The following is a 17574-nucleotide window of genomic DNA, read 5'->3' on the forward strand; positions in this document are numbered from 1 at the left end:
TCCTCTACTACTGAGAGGGAATAGGCCTTAGTCCACCACGCTGGCCTAGTGCGGGTTGGTAGACTTCACACACCCTCGAAAATTCGTCTAATGTCTAAAAACGTCAAATGGTCTTCACCATTCACCATTTTCACGATCAATGGAAAGATGGCAATGGGTTCGGTGCGCCTAGCTTCCTGAGTATTGTGGTTGTGGTATACAGACTATTGTGTAGTCCTGGGATAAATTCTCTGTACGACAACTAAGTATATGGGGTATGAAATTTTAAAATCACCCTTTTTAATTAGTCGCATATTGTGCGAGAGTATATAAAAGAAAGTTATTATTTAATAAAGTGAAAAAGCCAGTCAATATTTGTGACCATGATACGAGCAATAGTTAGAAAAAAGATTTATTTTAAATGGGTAGCTCGGTGGAGCTAAAAATATCTTTTACAAAAATCACTTGAATCCAGAAATAACTAATCACTACTTAAAATAGGTGTCTTTTAAGTAGTGATTTCTTACATACAAATCATTTAAAGTCTTGGTCATTTTTATGACACATTAACGGGCCTCGCAGACGTACCGCCAAAGATAGATAGCGTGTTTGGAGGCCGCATTTTATGTGGACTACGTTTTAACTATTTAGATCTCGAGATCAACGGCACTTATCCGATTCAAAACAATCTATCTTTCAAGGTCCACATAAAAAATATGATATTACAGTTGTTTCGGAAATTAGCGCGGAGGACACGCGGGCTACCTATTGTAAGTTAATTGTACTACGCCTATAACTTTAAAATTAAACCGTCTAGCAAGTACCAACGATAAGTTGAAGGTTTATCGTATGCTAGCGCATGAAATAACAAAGATTGATTATTATATATCAGTAAGAAAAAATTAAATAACCAAACATCATAAAGAAATTGGGTTTAAATAAAAAATATATATTTATAATAAAATAATTTAATAAATACACGAGACAATGAACATACGCACATAAATACACGCACACTATGGCCACACAATTAACAATTGCAATAAATTAACTTAAAAATATATTATTCTTAGGTAAATATCAAATTGCGACGCCAGACAAATCAATACGAAGAATCCTAATAATCGATTCAAAGAATCTTCAAAATCGATTCAAGGAATCTTAAAAATCGATTCTCGTCTAACAAATGGTCAAGCAATATTGCATTAAAATTGGGATATATTTTGTTCTTTATTTAATCCAACAGATTTTTATTCAAATTCATTAGTCTTCTGGATCAGATTAAATGATGTTTTGTGATAGCACAATATTAATTATTTTTAATAAATAAAGTACCTACTCAAAAGTATACTGCCGTTATTCAAAGTAACTGACAAATATGTCTGGTTTTTGGAAGTTTGAGCAATCATGGTCGGTATAATCTAACTTAGTTCTAAATGACTTGTGATCTACAATTTGGTTATGATCGGGTTGAGCTGCACGTTTCTCGCGTACGCTCTGTATGGGCTGTTCTTCACATCCACGTCCACTGAGACATCGGTTTCCTGCAACAACCATGAATACATAGTTTATATTATATTTTCACGCCTTTGTCATTGATGGTTAATGCAGAGATGCAGTGAATACATCTTCAATTCATTGGAGTGTGTTTATGCTGGGTTAGAGAGGTAAATAAGACTACTGTTAACTATTAAGACCTATTTTTGATAGTAACAGGCCAGGAAATACATACCTTAATGGTTAGTGTGAAGGTAAGTGCAATTTCACTCTAATGCAAAAAACCAGAAAGGTCGGGGTAATTTTTCATTTTATAGTCACAAGCATTGTAGTGATATAGAAAATACAAGGATAGAAATTGAGAGAAGACGAAAGGAGCTTTTTTAAGGGCAAAGTTCGGTATGTAAGCTGATAAAATCTGAGTATTTACCTCGGGCTCCATGCTCCTGGACCAGGGTCCCCAGCCGTGCTCGTGTTCGTCCTCGTGGTCGTAGTGATGCTGGTGCTGCGCGTGCTCGTAGTATATCACCTAGAAGTCAGACAATTTTTTATTAGGAAATCAGCATGATGCATATTATTCAAACTAGCTAAAGTATATTATCTGTTGTGTTGTACCCATTTTTTATACAATAAAGACACCTCAAAACATATCTCTTGGGGATTAATTGCTGTGTGAGACGCGATTTTAGTCCAACAACAAATCGTTGAAATATGACGTAGATAGGTTCGTTCTTCAACTTTGCAATTTGAAATACAAGAAAGTGAATAAGATTCTAACAAATAATTTAACGATATTACACAAATTCGTCTCTCAAAACAATCGCAATTGTCTCACGTTTTCTCCCATACGAACAATTTTATAAACCGATCATTAGATCAACTTTCATAATTCGATCCGCGTTTTCTAATGGATCTGCTGGTTCATCGTGCAGGTCGGCAGGCGAAAGTTGACCGACAGGTTCATGTCCGGCCTCGGTACTTACACACTGTAGGTACTAATTTATGGGATTTGATAACTGTTTATGGGTCATTGCCATTGTTATGTTTCAGAAATTGAAATTCCACATTCATGGTCATCATTAATCAACACAGATATCATTAACTCCTTATCTTACTTCTTCTTACTAATATTATAAAGGAAAAAGTATGTGAAAACGTTTGGATGTTTGGATATTTCTTAGTAAAGTAAAACAGAAACAGTCGAAAGGATTTGGATGACATAAGCACACGACTGGCCTGTGTCCTGGAAAACACATAGGCTGCTTACAGTCCTATAAGAAGTAATGTATTTTTTTATTTTTGAAATAGATGGCATTGGTTTTATGACACCAGTGTTTTAGCGTCGTTTGTAACGGGAAAGGCTATTCATGCGGGCGAAGTAACACCTAGCTTTTTATTTAATTTAATGACAGACAATATTGAAATCATTGCAGGTATTGTAGGTCTTATTAGTGGGTAGGTCTTATTGGCGCTACCCTACGCTCGTTCTTTGAAACATTCCTCCCACATAACTTGGGTATTTTAGCACTAGATGGAAGTCTTTACCTTTTGTGGTTGTTGGTTATGCTTATTCTTGATATCAATCCAGAGACGGGCTAAGTTGACAGCCAGTCCGAGCAGTGCTATAATGAAGAATTTCACCTGGAAAACATAATATTCTGGTTATGATCAACAATTATGGTAAAAAATCCTTTCACCGTAGGTTCTACAGAATTAATTAACGATGCGTGTGGGATGGTGTTTTTACGGTTTATGGGCGGTCGTATAGCTTACCATCAGGCGAAGCAATAAAAAAAAGATAGACTTCCTTTTTAATTTGGTACTCACTTCCCATATTACTTCAATGACCATAAGGTTATCACATTATTCAGATTTTTTTAGAATATGTTCGCAAGGTTTTGGAAACTAAAAAGATATCATAGTTTCTAAGGGTACGGAAGGTGATATGTGCATGATCATAGCCCCGAAATGGACTTGGAAACAGTTTCCTATGACAGATTAATAACTTGGTAGGTAACCAGTACTTACTTGCAACTTAAACGAGAGAATCTGCAACAGCGTGCCGATCTTGGCCTTCAACACAGCTCCGAGGATGAGCAGCTTAAGGATAGCCTTCTTTTTTCTTCTTCTTCTTGCCTCTTTGTTCTAGAAATTTATGAGATAATTATCTGGTGAAGAATGCGTTAAAAATCTCATTAACTACGATTTTATTTGACCTATAAGTATAATATACTATGGATGCATGACATTCGTTACAGAAGAACGATTTCATGCTCAATAAAATCTCTACAATATGCAATTGATTTAATTTTAATAACTCATGACTGTATGTTTATTGCAATACTTTTCTTGTTAGTAACTTATTTTTTTGTTTAGCTATTATTATTTAATTTTTCTATTTGTTATTTTTGTTAAACATGCCTTTTCGTACCATGCAAAATTATAGTTACAAAGAGCGCAATTATAAAAAACTATGGCACTCTAATAGAGGTTTTATGTAATGGAGTTTATCTTGAGCAAAAACTTTGCTAGTTAAATTCGAAAGATGCAGTATTATTTATAATATAAAGCGACTTTTCATGGTACATTAACTACTTATTGTAAATACTCGCTTATAAATAATATTATTTACCGATCTCTAATTAACTTGTAGTGACCTTTATGCATGCCTAATACTAGCAAGCCCTATAACACTACACTTTAAAATCATGCCACAAACATTTACGAAAATAGGAGAATATACCAATTCGGCTAGTTCTTGGAAGTGTTTAAAATGAAATAGCCCTTAAATGGCTAAAAATATGTTTAATTCAATTATTAAACAATTATATTGATGTAGTCTATATGCGATATTGTTTGTCTATCTGTTATAAAATTAGAAATTATCCTTCGAATTTAAGAAAAAAAAAACTAGCAAATTTGCTTCTGCCACCAACCTGATAGAGAACTTTTGTCAGCCACGCCATTGTCCAAATTCTCGCTCTCGACCGCATGCTCAGCCACAGCATCCAACGCCTCCTGGCCATAAGACCATAAGTCCGTCATAACACCTCTTCCTCTTCTCATTCCGCTTATAGTCTCAGTCGAGTCTCGGACCGTGGAGTCATTGGTTACAGTCGAGTCTTCTTCGTCAAAGCTTCTTTCACCAATAACCCAACTTTGGACCCTGCTTTCGCGACCTTTCTCTTGTTTTTTCTGCGCCTTGAGCATAATTGGATGTAGGAGATGTATTTTCGGTGGTTTTGGCTTCTTCTTCTTGATTTTTTTCTTTTCGCCTGTTGAGATGGTGATGCTGTCGATTTCGGCGCTTTCGTGCTTTTCTTTTCTCCAATGCCCTGATGATAAGATAAATTATTAACTGTGAAAAACTTGACATAAGGAGTCTGTTGTTTTATGATATTGACTCTATGTGTTTTCATAGTTAATGTAACTATTAAAACATAATATTGTGTTATTTATTATCGAAAACGATATCATTATTCATAACTTATTCATTAATTATTTTATATCCAACACAGACACGAAAAGCCAGTTAGTTTAATAAATTTTTTAGAGATCTTATAAATGTCGGGTAGCTGAATATGATAGAAATATGTAAATTTGTGTAAAACTTGAAGAACACTTGTTTCTAAGCACTATGTTAAGGTCAGATAAGTAAAAATATTCGCAGCCGGTAGGATTCGAACCTACGCTCCCAGAGGGAATCTGATTTCGAGTCAGACGCCTTAACCACTCGGCCACGACTGCTATATTCCACAAGCCAAATTAAACCCTCAAGTTTAGTTAGGTTGTGATTCTACTATAATCTTGGGGTTTTAAATTAAATATGTGTGTATACATCTCATATAAATTGGCGATAAAAGTCCAATAAAATTTGCTGGAGCTATACAGTTACTCGACCTTTCATGCTTTACTTAAGCCCTAACGTCTAAAAGGGTCACCTTTCTTCATTAAAAATATAATAAAAATTATCTCACGCGTGATTATACGTTTGCTTCGTGCAATGACAGCACGGGATTGTTTCAAGCAAGTAGTACATACGATGTAGATTAATGTTAGTGAAAGTATTATCTCAATTCATCAATGTTACTTTGTAACAACGGGATGTGTAGACTTGCGTTTTGGTTTGAAGCAATAATCCGTAGTTTTATTTTTCATTTAAGTACTGCCAAAGGCATTCTTAAGTGTTATTGCTGTTGGTAAAAGAAGGTTTATGCAGGACTAAAAACAATTTTTGTATTGACTTTCTAATAGATTTTGAAATTTTGCTTGATTATTAAGATTTTCTACGGGTCATCAAATTTTATTTCATAGTTATATGCTGTACACAATAATTTCTATAGCTTTTCTTGTTTGAAGTAATAATAAAGACGATTTATACGCTTGAGATGAAAAGGTGGGGAATGTTTTGTAAAAGAATGAACAAAAAACTCAATGAATTGCACATATTTTTTTTGTATTACCCGAGATCTGAGATTTACATCACTTTCTTTCACTCATGAATCTTAAAAAAACGTTTCGTACACTCTCTATTTAACAACATAACAAGGTAAAACAAATAAGAATTATTGTCAAGTATGTCCGCATAGTTTTAACAATCATAAAACCTGTCATATTATTTTTTTCGTTTATTTTTATACTGAATTCGGGAAGATTACAATATTTTATAATTTTATGTTCTAAATATAACTTATTTAGTACAGAACCCGTGGCGTGCTACTCATACGTATTTATTAAACTACAAATTCATGAGCGAAAATGATTTCATTTCACCGCATTTCTGAGTAAAAACATGACGTCTAAGATAATGGTCTTGAACATTAAACTTGTTTTTTAATGGCAGATGTACAGTACTTATTAACATAATGTGTACAACATAAAATTATGTTAGGTATAAAAATATACATTAAGATTTAGAAAGGTAATTAATTTAATTGAATGCGAGAAATGATGTTCTAGCTACGCTAACAATTTGCATTTATTGTCAATACAAATCTTTCATTATTTGAATAACATGTTCCAGTCTATTACGGTGACCATGAAATATGACCATGAAATTAAAATGTTAACTTTTTTCTAAAAACTGTAATTTTAAGTTTGTAGTTTCCGGTAAACAAACCTATTTTTACTACAGTAATTTACATCATGGCGACTTGGTATAATGTGGCAGGTTTGGCCGTCGTCGAGGGTGCGAGTTTCTAGGTAGAGGGCCGAGCAGTTTGGAGGAGGGCATAGGCTCTGGCTGGAACGTCACCGACTTACTGCTTTTGACAATAAATATACAGTAAGGACATATAAAATGGATGCCATATGTTTTTTACCTGAAGCTTCTGAGTACCTAAGACCCGACTTGTGTTAGGTCATAACCCTAAAATGCGTTTCCCAAAACAAGCCTCTACAGTCTACACGCAGTCTAATCACGATGGTTGCTATCCAGCAGAGGATTTCATAGTATTTACCAATATCAGATACATTTTCACCAGAGATTTGCTGTCATTATTGGATTGAATATTCATTAACGAAATATTTTTACTTTTACCTATTTAAGGAAAATGAAACCTCGGTCGCTCGCATGTCAATTATAATAAGAATTCTGCGCATGTGGGTCATATGTGAAAGCGAATGCGGTTCGATTCTCTGTCGTGACGCATTACGAATGTTTGATTCTCATGTAAATATTATTGCCTAACAAATGTCATCTAATTCAACATTACAATGGCAAAGAAAGGGTGTTACGTGACTAGATGATGTAGGCGAAGACGGTTACAAGTTAGGGTTGTCATAATATTCTGAAGCCTACTGGAGACAGTTAAGACTTTTGATGTTTTTAATTTTTTTTTCTTGCTCTGAATAGCGAGATGAGCTTGCCGTTCGCCTGATGGTAAACGATACGACCGCCTATAAACAGTAGATATACCATCCAATACCTTGCAATACAAAATATTGTTTAGTATTCCACTGCACTCGCAATCTTGAGACGTGAGATATTAAGTCTCATTATTTACATTAAACTATCAGGGGGGGGGGGGGGGGTCGCAGGGGGGTAGTAAAAGGTAGCGGGACATTTTAAAGGTTTACCGAGACGAGCAGGACGGACTTTATGAAACGAGGTTATGGAAAGTACATTATTTGCGAACCAAAGTATTTTTCATTAGTCACGATGAGTAACTTGACTGAGTAAAGGAATAAGATCAAGAATGATTCTCAATTTGAACATTAAATATAATTCATTATTGTTACGATGTTAATACGCAATATTTGAGTAGATGGTAGTAATTACCCGAATAAATATTTAAGCAGGAAGTTGTAATCACCCGTCTAGAAATCAACTGGTATAAGTATATCTAATTGTTTTCTATAGATACTAATTGTTTGCACCAGAACACAGATTGTTAACGAAAGCAGTGGATCATTTGTTTATTTACATGTTTTATGCAGTAGTGGACATGCCATTATCCGCATCTCGAGTACAACTTACCGTCATGTCTAGTTTTACAAGCTTTCTTTTTGCGTTTTACAAATAGACGCGTCATACACTAACAAAATGGCACATAAATACGGCGCACTATTTGCTATATTCACGTACCTGTACATATAATTACAAATTGGCTCGAAGAAAGAATAAAAAGATGCAGAATACATTCGTTAGAAAAGGATATATATACATCGACGGTTACGTAGCAACGTTAGTGCCGCACTCTGATTGGCCGTCAAGTCGGGCAATTACCTTACTTTCGTCTTGCCAGTATTGAGCTCGGACAACGTATCTATTTAATAAAAACATCTTAGCTTTCAACGACATACAATTTTATTACAAGACCTTGCCAAGTAAAAGTTTACTACAGAAAAAAACTCATTCCTTTGATGTTCGTCTTAAGTGCGAAATATTACGTAAGGAAGATCTTTTCCTTATAAAGTTTTCAAATTAGTAGCATAGTAAAATAACAACTAAACTACACCTCGAATTGATAACCTCCTTTTTTGAAATCGGTTAGAAAGAGACGTTTCTTTTTTTATTTTTTATTTATTTAGGATAACAAACGGTTACACATTATAAAATCTAAAAAAAAAAACTATCTGTAAATGCGCAACCACCACCTTTATCCACAGCATATATAAAAATAAAGACGTTATTAACTTGTTATGAATGAAGAAGTGTCACGTCCTTCAGAAATACTTCAAACTCTATTCAAACCAATAAAACATCAAGTATTTAGACGACAGAGGATGTCACTTTTTATTTCGGCACAATTGGTGTTATATTCCTATATTTAATGAAAGCAGATTGTTTAAACATTTCACTGTCATGCAGACAGACGGACAGACTTTCTAGTTCTTCATTGCATACAATGCTCAGGTTACGAGTGTTGCATATTGATTTCCTATTAGCATTACGATAGCATAACATCAATTTTATAAGGATTGATAACGGTAACAATGGTTGCCGTGTTATTTTAGCCTATTTTGTTTTAATATTTGTACTGGATTTGTTTAATTCATGATGCTTATATACATACTTATGGTATTTTCATAGATTTAAAATTCGAAATACTTTTTAAATAAATTTGCAGATTAATTGTACATAAATATTCCTGATAAGCGGTTTTCATTACATAAAACCAACAGGGGCCTTATTCTCTATCCCGCACGTTATTTTGACAGAGTGTAACAAGCACGTAACACAACGCATCATGTTTAGGACTATAGAAATTTGGCTTACAGAATACCATTCCACGCACATTTCTCGAAGATAACATAACACGGCCGCGTTACGCGTTTACACTATCATACAGAATAAGGGCCCAGACCTATACACAGAAACAAACGTTGTCTGCTTAGAAAATAGAAATTGACTAAAAAGACATGATTTGGGATTTTGAAAACCTTTAAATTCCGCAAGGACTTCGCATGTTTGATATCATTCTTATATTCGACAGTCCTAAGTTAAGGTTTAAATAAGATTTTGGACTATATTTTTTATCATATGACAGCATTAAATACCTCGATATCCTGTAACTAAGGAACTTAGTGAGAGAATTCAGCGTGTCTTCCACTTCTGCTCCTAGTTGCGACGGCATCTCGCCTATAGAGCGTCCCGATGTTACAATTTCTGCGTCAGCGGCAGCTGTAATGAAACAAATTTACACTAAATAAATGCAATAAATATAGACCAATTATAGAATAGTGCCAAATAGGTGTTTTTAGTTAAGTATTTTTTTGAATATATTTGTAAAATAACGATTCATAATCCAAATCAGAATTGTATGAAATTAGATTGAAATAGTCAAGTCTCAACTTTACCAGGGTAAAAATGTTACAAAATGCAACTGTTCAGGTTTTTCCATACCATGCCGTATTACGTATTACTCTTTTTGGATTCGTATGTACAAATAATAATAATATGTTATGCTATGTAAACACTATAGTAACTACAGTAAAACTGTAATTTTTGTAATGATCGACATTCGTTTTTCAAAAATTATAAAATAAAACTCCGAAATTGTATACTTCGGGACAAATGACTAAAAATAAATATTGTATGTGTGAATTAGTATATAAAAAGTTGTACAAAGAAACGTGCAATCCTAGTTACATAATATGGTGCGAACTCAAAACACACGACCAACGTCCGATGCTTTCACTACGAAAACGTAAGACAGGTTTCCTTACTTGCATCCGTCGTGCCACTGACCTTTTCCTTAATTCATTTTAATGTTTTCCAAAATTTCACTTCATTATACATTGACAAGTTAAATTATAAATATTTTTTGTAACCTTTATGCTCGGACTGTAGTGTCACGTAGGAAAAATCACTATGGAGACTTGGCTACGTAATAACATGATTTTGGTATAAATAAATATGCATGTTATAGAGAAAGGTAGAAGAAATACTTAGATTTAGGATCAGATTGTTTAAAAAAAGTGTCTCAACTAGCTTCCATGCGCCAATCCGACAAGCTCAGGGCATAAAATAAAATTAAGAAATGCTAAATTATTTTGCTCAATACACTCAAACCCACGACTTTTGATTTTAATCCGAATATAGGTGGTTACACCACTTTCTCATGTTGACTATTGCATGATTTAATTGTCATTGAAGACTACCTATTGACGTAAACACAATTACTGTTATTGAAGACTTGAATAAATGATCCGTGACTCGAGTCCAGTTGCATTTATCTAAAGTTTGAGCACCTCCGAGTGAAATCGTGAATGGATTCGGTTTCACTTTTACACTGTTTCGCGACGTCGTGTGAACAAACAATGTTTTGTCTTTTCATTATGAGTTATCTATACTTACATAGGAGACGAGGGAAACCTATAGATTTATATCTTTACATAATCTGTAATAAATTAGTGTAATAGACATGTGAGAAGTTCCAGGTGAGAGCATTGTATATAGTTAATGCTTAATTTACGGTCGATTAACTCATCACAAAGATGCTGATAATTTACTGACGAAAAACAATACATCATGAAACTGACGGTTGTTGCAGTTGCTGAAGCAGTTTCTTAGCAATAGTTGACAGCGTTTGCGAGGTGCCTAGATATTTTTTGAATGTTTCATCTCTTTCTTTTGGTTTGTTAAAGATAGCTTACTTAACTAAACACACATTTAACATTTTATGTAAGAAGGTGCTAATAAAGTATTTCTATTAAAGTCAAAGTCCCGGGCGACTGTGTAAACGATCATTATAGCCTACTGATACACAAACACACATGCCCACATACATGAGAGAGCGCACTCCGTTCTACATTGCTTCACCGCAGTTTCCTAGTCACGGCTATAACACCCTGGGGTATTAAACTTTTATGTATTTTCACAATTATAGATATTAAATATTTTAGGAATCAGAATTGGTAAAAAATGTAGTACGGTTGAGAAAAAAATGTTCATCAATAAAAAAAATATTTTATATTATAGTTTTTTCCCGACGTTTCGAAGACTTTAGAGGAACCGGTTAGTACTGCCCTAAATCTATCTTTTGCCGCCTTATTACAAAATAGCTTAGCACTGCGTATAAACCAAGACTAAAAAGTCTAGGTTTGTTACCGTACAAAAGTTAGTTTTCGGACTAAAATTCATTCTTATTACAAATCCAAGACTAACCGAGAATTATGTAGTACCGAACATAGCCCCTGGTTTAATTAGTATCCACAGATTATAAGCTTTGAAATTTAATGTTTTGAGGTTAGTACTGGAGTTAAACTAGGGGTCAGAGTGGTTTAACTTTACTACCATAGATAATCCTCGGATTAACGACAAACTCAGTTTCGAAATAACATTTTTTTAGTCTATAGTTTAAACCTAGTACTAAACTCGGTACTAGTTAGAATTCGTTTTGGAATAAGGCGGTTAAAGTGTATCGACGGCTTAAAATAGTTTAAATATTAATATTATGATTCATAGATAATTTATTTTTAGTAGGCATTTAACAATATTATTATAATCTTTACATCATTTTATGCGGCTGAATTATAAATAAAAAAACAGATAGGTAATATGTATAGATATTTAAAATATAACGAATAACAAATTCATCAATTGCACTTTCGAAATCACGAATCTATTGACCTGTGTAACGTTAATTTTAAAATCGAATTCACGTGAAAGTGAAAGTTTTGGATTACGTATATCGTAAAATTCTTATGTATGTTATGTGATTTCAAATGGATTTTAAATTCAAATTTCCTATGGATAATAATAGATGGAAAGTTATATTTTCTCCGACATTGGTTAAAGCTAGACAAATTTGGCAAATGTTTTGTAAGGATTTAATAATGCAGTACTGTAACGTCGATTTCCTTTTTGAGATTGATGATACAATTCGATTCATTGTCACTGATAACGTTAACTTAAAGTGATACTTAAGCGGTTATAGGTTAAGTCATTTCAAATTCTGAGACGAATTATCTGATACAAATTATGTCCAGCTCTTATAGAGAACTGGAGGCCAATCACCATTGTCGATTTCTATGACAATATCTTCAAACCAATATACCGGCAATATTTGTTATAGTTCTTATTTAGTTGTGTTAGTTTGTACCCGACAACTTTGACTCTTCACAATGACAAAGAGAGATCTAAAGATATAGATTGGAACTGTTGATTAATTTCTGCCGTTACATACTTAGATAATATGCCGACAAAAGCATGTTTTGGTCGCCAGAGGGTGTAAACGGTTCCAAGCGAATTAATTTTATGGGTTGTTAAGTTCGTAGGGAAAGAAAAAGTGTTCAACATATAAATATTTTCTTTAGCAGAAGCAGGGCATTTCAATTGTATAATACTAATTATCATAAATGGATATGGTTTGTAAATACATAGATAAGATTTGTTGCAATAAACAATCTACGGTTGTTTGACTAATATTTAGAGGAAAGTATAAGAAAGAAATTATAGAATCGATGATCATAGTTAAAACAATAATTTGTTGGCAGCAATATTTGTCGAAACGGCGCCGCGCACTAAACTAGTAAATAAATTAACGAATAGCTCCGCACGTTTACGATTCAAGTAAAAAGTTTAAGTTTAACTGTAAAAAGCGGTTTGCTTCACATGGCGTTAAATTACTGACAGAGTTGTGGCTAGAAAACAAGGAAATCTATTAACTTTGATTGTCGCCTCGTTGCGATAAACATCTCGGTGACATGATCCATTCTTCTACTCAAATCGCATTGTAGTAATGATAGTGTTCGGCAATTTTCGATTACATACATCTTTAAAAAGAATTACGTATATATTAACTGTATTTGTAAATTAGAATGATACATTATTTGTATAATTTGTTATTTTTTAAACTAAATCGTTTATTTACAGATTTACTTATCGTAAAAGATACACGATTTTACTTCGCACTTGTTATAAAATTAACCTCTATTTAACATTAAGTACATATTTACTTTTAAAAACCGGATGTATTAAACGGAGTCGTCTGTGTTTATAACCTAATTCGAGTGTACGCACATTACCCTCCTTTAGCATAGCCGGGTAAAAATAAGTTCATGATCAACGAATCAAGATACATAAGTGTTGTGTGAAAGTGCTAAGCGGGCGTGAAACACAGACACTAACACGCAGATCATATCAAAATGGATCGGGTGTGATAATCGCATATAATAGCCGGGAATCTGTACATTATGATATTTTTTTAATACGAGCACGGCAAAGTGACCCTTATGCACCTGATGGTAAGTGTGATGGGGTGCAAAAAAATGTCGTCTGACGAGAGGTGATTACCTCTTGGCAGTCGACATAATTATGCCGGCCTGTTGGAACTGGATATACATAGGCTGATCCCGGAACGCGACATTTAGGTGTTTGGGTTTTGTGTAGTTATATAGCAATATAATATAGCAATTTTAGCAACTTTTAATTTAATTGTAGTGTAATGTCTCTTAGAAACAAGTTGATATCGTCTGTGCCATTCCATGATCGCATCACACTAACTTTAATCTTTTAACTTTGCGTCCAATGTCAAACGCTACAAATCAATTATGAAATGTCAAACGCTTCAATGAACAATGTTGTTAAATTATTATGATAATTTGTGGTTTTTGCTACGCTTTGTCGTAAAATGATAATTATAATATTTATTAATGCCATTATCAACGAACCCAGAATAAAAAAACTGAACATATTCGTACCCTGAAAAGGTGGGAGCTAATGAGTGCACTATAATTTTAACTTACGGTCATTAAAATACGTAAATGTAATGTTGTTTAGGTTATTGTTTAATAAATATAAATTGTACCTATAGTTTGACATTTCAAAAAGAAAATAACGTTGACCTTTACACAATATAATATTATTTACTATCGTTATCATCCCTAGAAAATCTTGCATGTGATTTGTAAGTTTAAATTACTAATTTCCGAAATAAAATACTTTCTACTCATCTATAATTAATTAAATATTGATACCAGTGTAATTACATTTCGTCTATTTCGACAGTTATATGGTTATGGTTATGGTTATAGGCTCCTTTTTCCGCACTTAGCCCGTAAAAAAGTCGGGCCATTGTGCGTGACGTGCATGCCGGCTACAAAGCAAGCCAGCCTAACTCCTTCCAGAAGCGCAGTTTATTTCGACAGTTATAGAAAATAAAGTGTATTATTCTTTTTAGTTCTGTATAAGGTGTTATTTTTCCTCCTTACTGTTTCATTCATTTTGATTCAATTTTCTATATTAAAAATTTAAGATTGCTTAAAATTCGTCACTCACCTTGCCACAAACTCCTCTGAACGTTAATAGCTCGATCCCACCCATCCAGAATACTGCCGATCCTCTCCTTGGCACAACCCCACGCATCTTGCTGTCCCACACAATCCCAAATCGACATTATACTTGGTGCAATATTCTTCCCGAACCCCATGACGTACTCATAAGGGTTGTCAAAGAAACTGGCACATTGTACATTTTGGGCGAGGGCGTAAAATAGAAGGAGCAAGGTCAACTTTCGACACATTTTGTGGATCACAGTCCGAGGTCGCGAATGTACTGGGAGCCTGTGTGAATGATACCTCTTTTATAAGCTGCGAGGGGACTTTCTTTTTTGCCGGTTGCGTTCGACGTTACTCGCGGTGTGGGCTGGTGAGATACTGTGGTGCGTGTTATTTATTATTAAACACAAATGCAATTACAATTAAAGTTTTAGTGACCTAATTTTCATTTTTACGCCTATACAAATAAGGTATTTTTTTAATTATGGCGATGTCATATCGGCCGCCCGAAATTGTAAATTAAATTTTAAATAATAAAACTTTTCGTGTGATTTTAAATCATGCGGAACATCCTACTATGATAGAATATTTCACCGTCATGTAGATTACGTGTTATCATTAATGTGTCAAAGGGAAAACTATTTGTCAAAAATATACTATTGTATAACGAAACTGACCGATTCTAGTTATATCTAAGGGTGGATACAAAATTGTCCTTAATATTTAAATCTTTCTATTCTTTAATAATTAAAATAAAAGTAGATCTAAGTCGTCGCGCAGACGCGTCAACTTGACGCCAGTATCCTTACTGCTGTTACTGTCAGTCGCTGAAATTGCTGAAGTAATAAACATTTCGTACAATGACCATTTTTTTACATTTATTACAACATACATAGATAATTATAATTCGCATTAATATAACATTATAAATTTATAAATTAAATCGTTTAAATATTATATAATTTAAACTAGTCTATTTATAGATATGAAATCGAAAAATGCATAATGCGGATATTGGGGTCTTTATCGAATGTATTATATATATAGCTTGGTACATTTACCAATTCAAAACGGATCTGCTAGATTTTTTATATAACTAATATTCAAAAAAGAAATTAGTATTACCTAAATAAATTAATTCTACGAAAGCTGTTTAAGCATACTCTATGTTCGCGGCTCGGCCCGCGTGTAATAGTTTTCCTGGATATAAATCCTAACGAGTACCTTTTGGAGAAACGTAGCCTTAGCAATCTATTTCCATGCCAAATTTCATCGAAATTGGTTTAGCGGTTTGAGCGTGAGAACGCAATACACACACAGAGTTACTTTCGCATTTATAACGTACCTATATTTTGCATGCAATTCCACGGCTCCATGACTTTTTAATTGTTTTTCAAGATAAAAGTCCGCTATATATTTGCCAATGCCCTTCCCAAGGTCTCAAATTATTTCTATTTAACATTTTATCGAATTTACCGGTTTAAGCGTGAAAAAGTGCTAGACAGGCAAACATACCGATAGCTTCTTTCGAAGTTATAAGTATATGTGTAATACATGTGGATTATGTTAGAGTTTGACGATGCTGTTACAATAATATTATTCTAAATAAAGTTCTTAATCATAATATGATACTATGTTGGAAAAAATGCTCAGATTTTTATTAACATACCTAATTATTAACACTAGCTATTTTTCGCAGGACTGCTCGGGTAAATGTGCTTTCCTATCGTAAAATCCCCACTGGCCACGTTTACTAAATATATTAATCCAGGCCCTGGTCTATGTGCTTAATTTTAGCTAAATACATATAGCTGGTAATGGATTTGAACAATTACTATTAAGATTCATCAACCATTCTCATTTATATTATTAACTTATCTTGTTAGTAACTAGATGTAAAATGTAACTGCAGTTAATCCACCAAGAAACTAAATAATTGCAATAAAAGATGTTGCCAGTCCAGTTCTTTTCATAATATCTTGTTTCGCAGTTTGTATGCGACCAAAAATGCAGCATAACATATTTTTGTGAAATATAAATATTGCAAGAGCATTAACATATTACTTAAATTATTTAAAAAAAGTATTTCAAAATGTATTAATTCAGTGAAAGTTTGAAAATTTGGTGTACAATTTTATTTTCTTTTAAAATTACAAACTAAATCACAATTTACACTTGATAACAGCATTATATATGAAATGTGAGTGAGTGACATTAAATTTGATCGCTAGATCTCTAGAAGGTACGTCTCTTGATAGACGTAAATTAAAGGAAACTCGACTATAGATAATATTATATTAAAGTCTTTATTGTGGATCTGAATTAGTTACGTAAGGCCTGATGCAGACGCCTACGTCTTGTTGACGCGGACTGACTATGAAACGGATAGTTACCGGAACAACAGCCAATTTCGTAATGGTATGTTCAGTGACTGTATTATCCGATTTATGTACTGTCAATTACAAAAGTAGCTGCAAACATTCATAACCTTAAATAGTCTGTATATATCAGCAACTCTATATTATATACCTGTCCCACAGTTGGGCACGGGCCTCCTCTACTACTGCCTTAGTTCACCACGCTGGCCTAGTGCGGATTGGTAGACTTCATACACCCTCGAAATTCCTATAGAGAACTTTCTCAGGTATGCAGGTTTCCTCACGATGGTTTCCTTCACCGTTAAATCAAGCGATAATTCACAAAGAATACACACATAACTTTAGAAAAGTTAGTGGTGTGTACCCTTGGGATTTGAACCTGTGGACATTCGCCTTGACAGACCGTTCCACACCCAACTAGGCTATCGCCGCTTATAGTCTCTATACGTTGCGTTATATTTAATTCTTTTTTCTTTGTGTTGAGTAAAGTATTTTT

General features: G+C 33.7%; 1 protein-coding gene and 1 non-coding gene across 2 annotated transcripts; both read right to left on the reverse strand.

The window, feature by feature from the left end:
• Window positions 1–912: 912 nt before the first annotated feature.
• On the reverse strand, window positions 913–14989 carry LOC115439806. The gene is given in 9 exon segments (XM_037439934.1): window positions 913–1523; window positions 1907–2005; window positions 3022–3117; window positions 3505–3597; window positions 3599–3621; window positions 4413–4811; window positions 9268–9284; window positions 9478–9601; window positions 14702–14989. Coding segments are annotated over 9 exon segments (1191 nt in total). The 5' UTR covers window positions 14946–14989; the 3' UTR covers window positions 913–1427.
• Trnas-cga lies at window positions 5142–5223 on the reverse strand. Its single transcript has one exon. It is a non-coding gene; the product is annotated as a tRNA-Ser (tRNA).
• Window positions 14990–17574: the final 2585 nt, after the last annotated feature.

The sequence above is a fragment of the Manduca sexta genome, chromosome 18, assembly GCF_014839805.1.
Source record: "Manduca sexta isolate Smith_Timp_Sample1 chromosome 18, JHU_Msex_v1.0, whole genome shotgun sequence".
NCBI lineage: Eukaryota > Metazoa > Arthropoda > Insecta > Lepidoptera > Sphingidae > Manduca > Manduca sexta.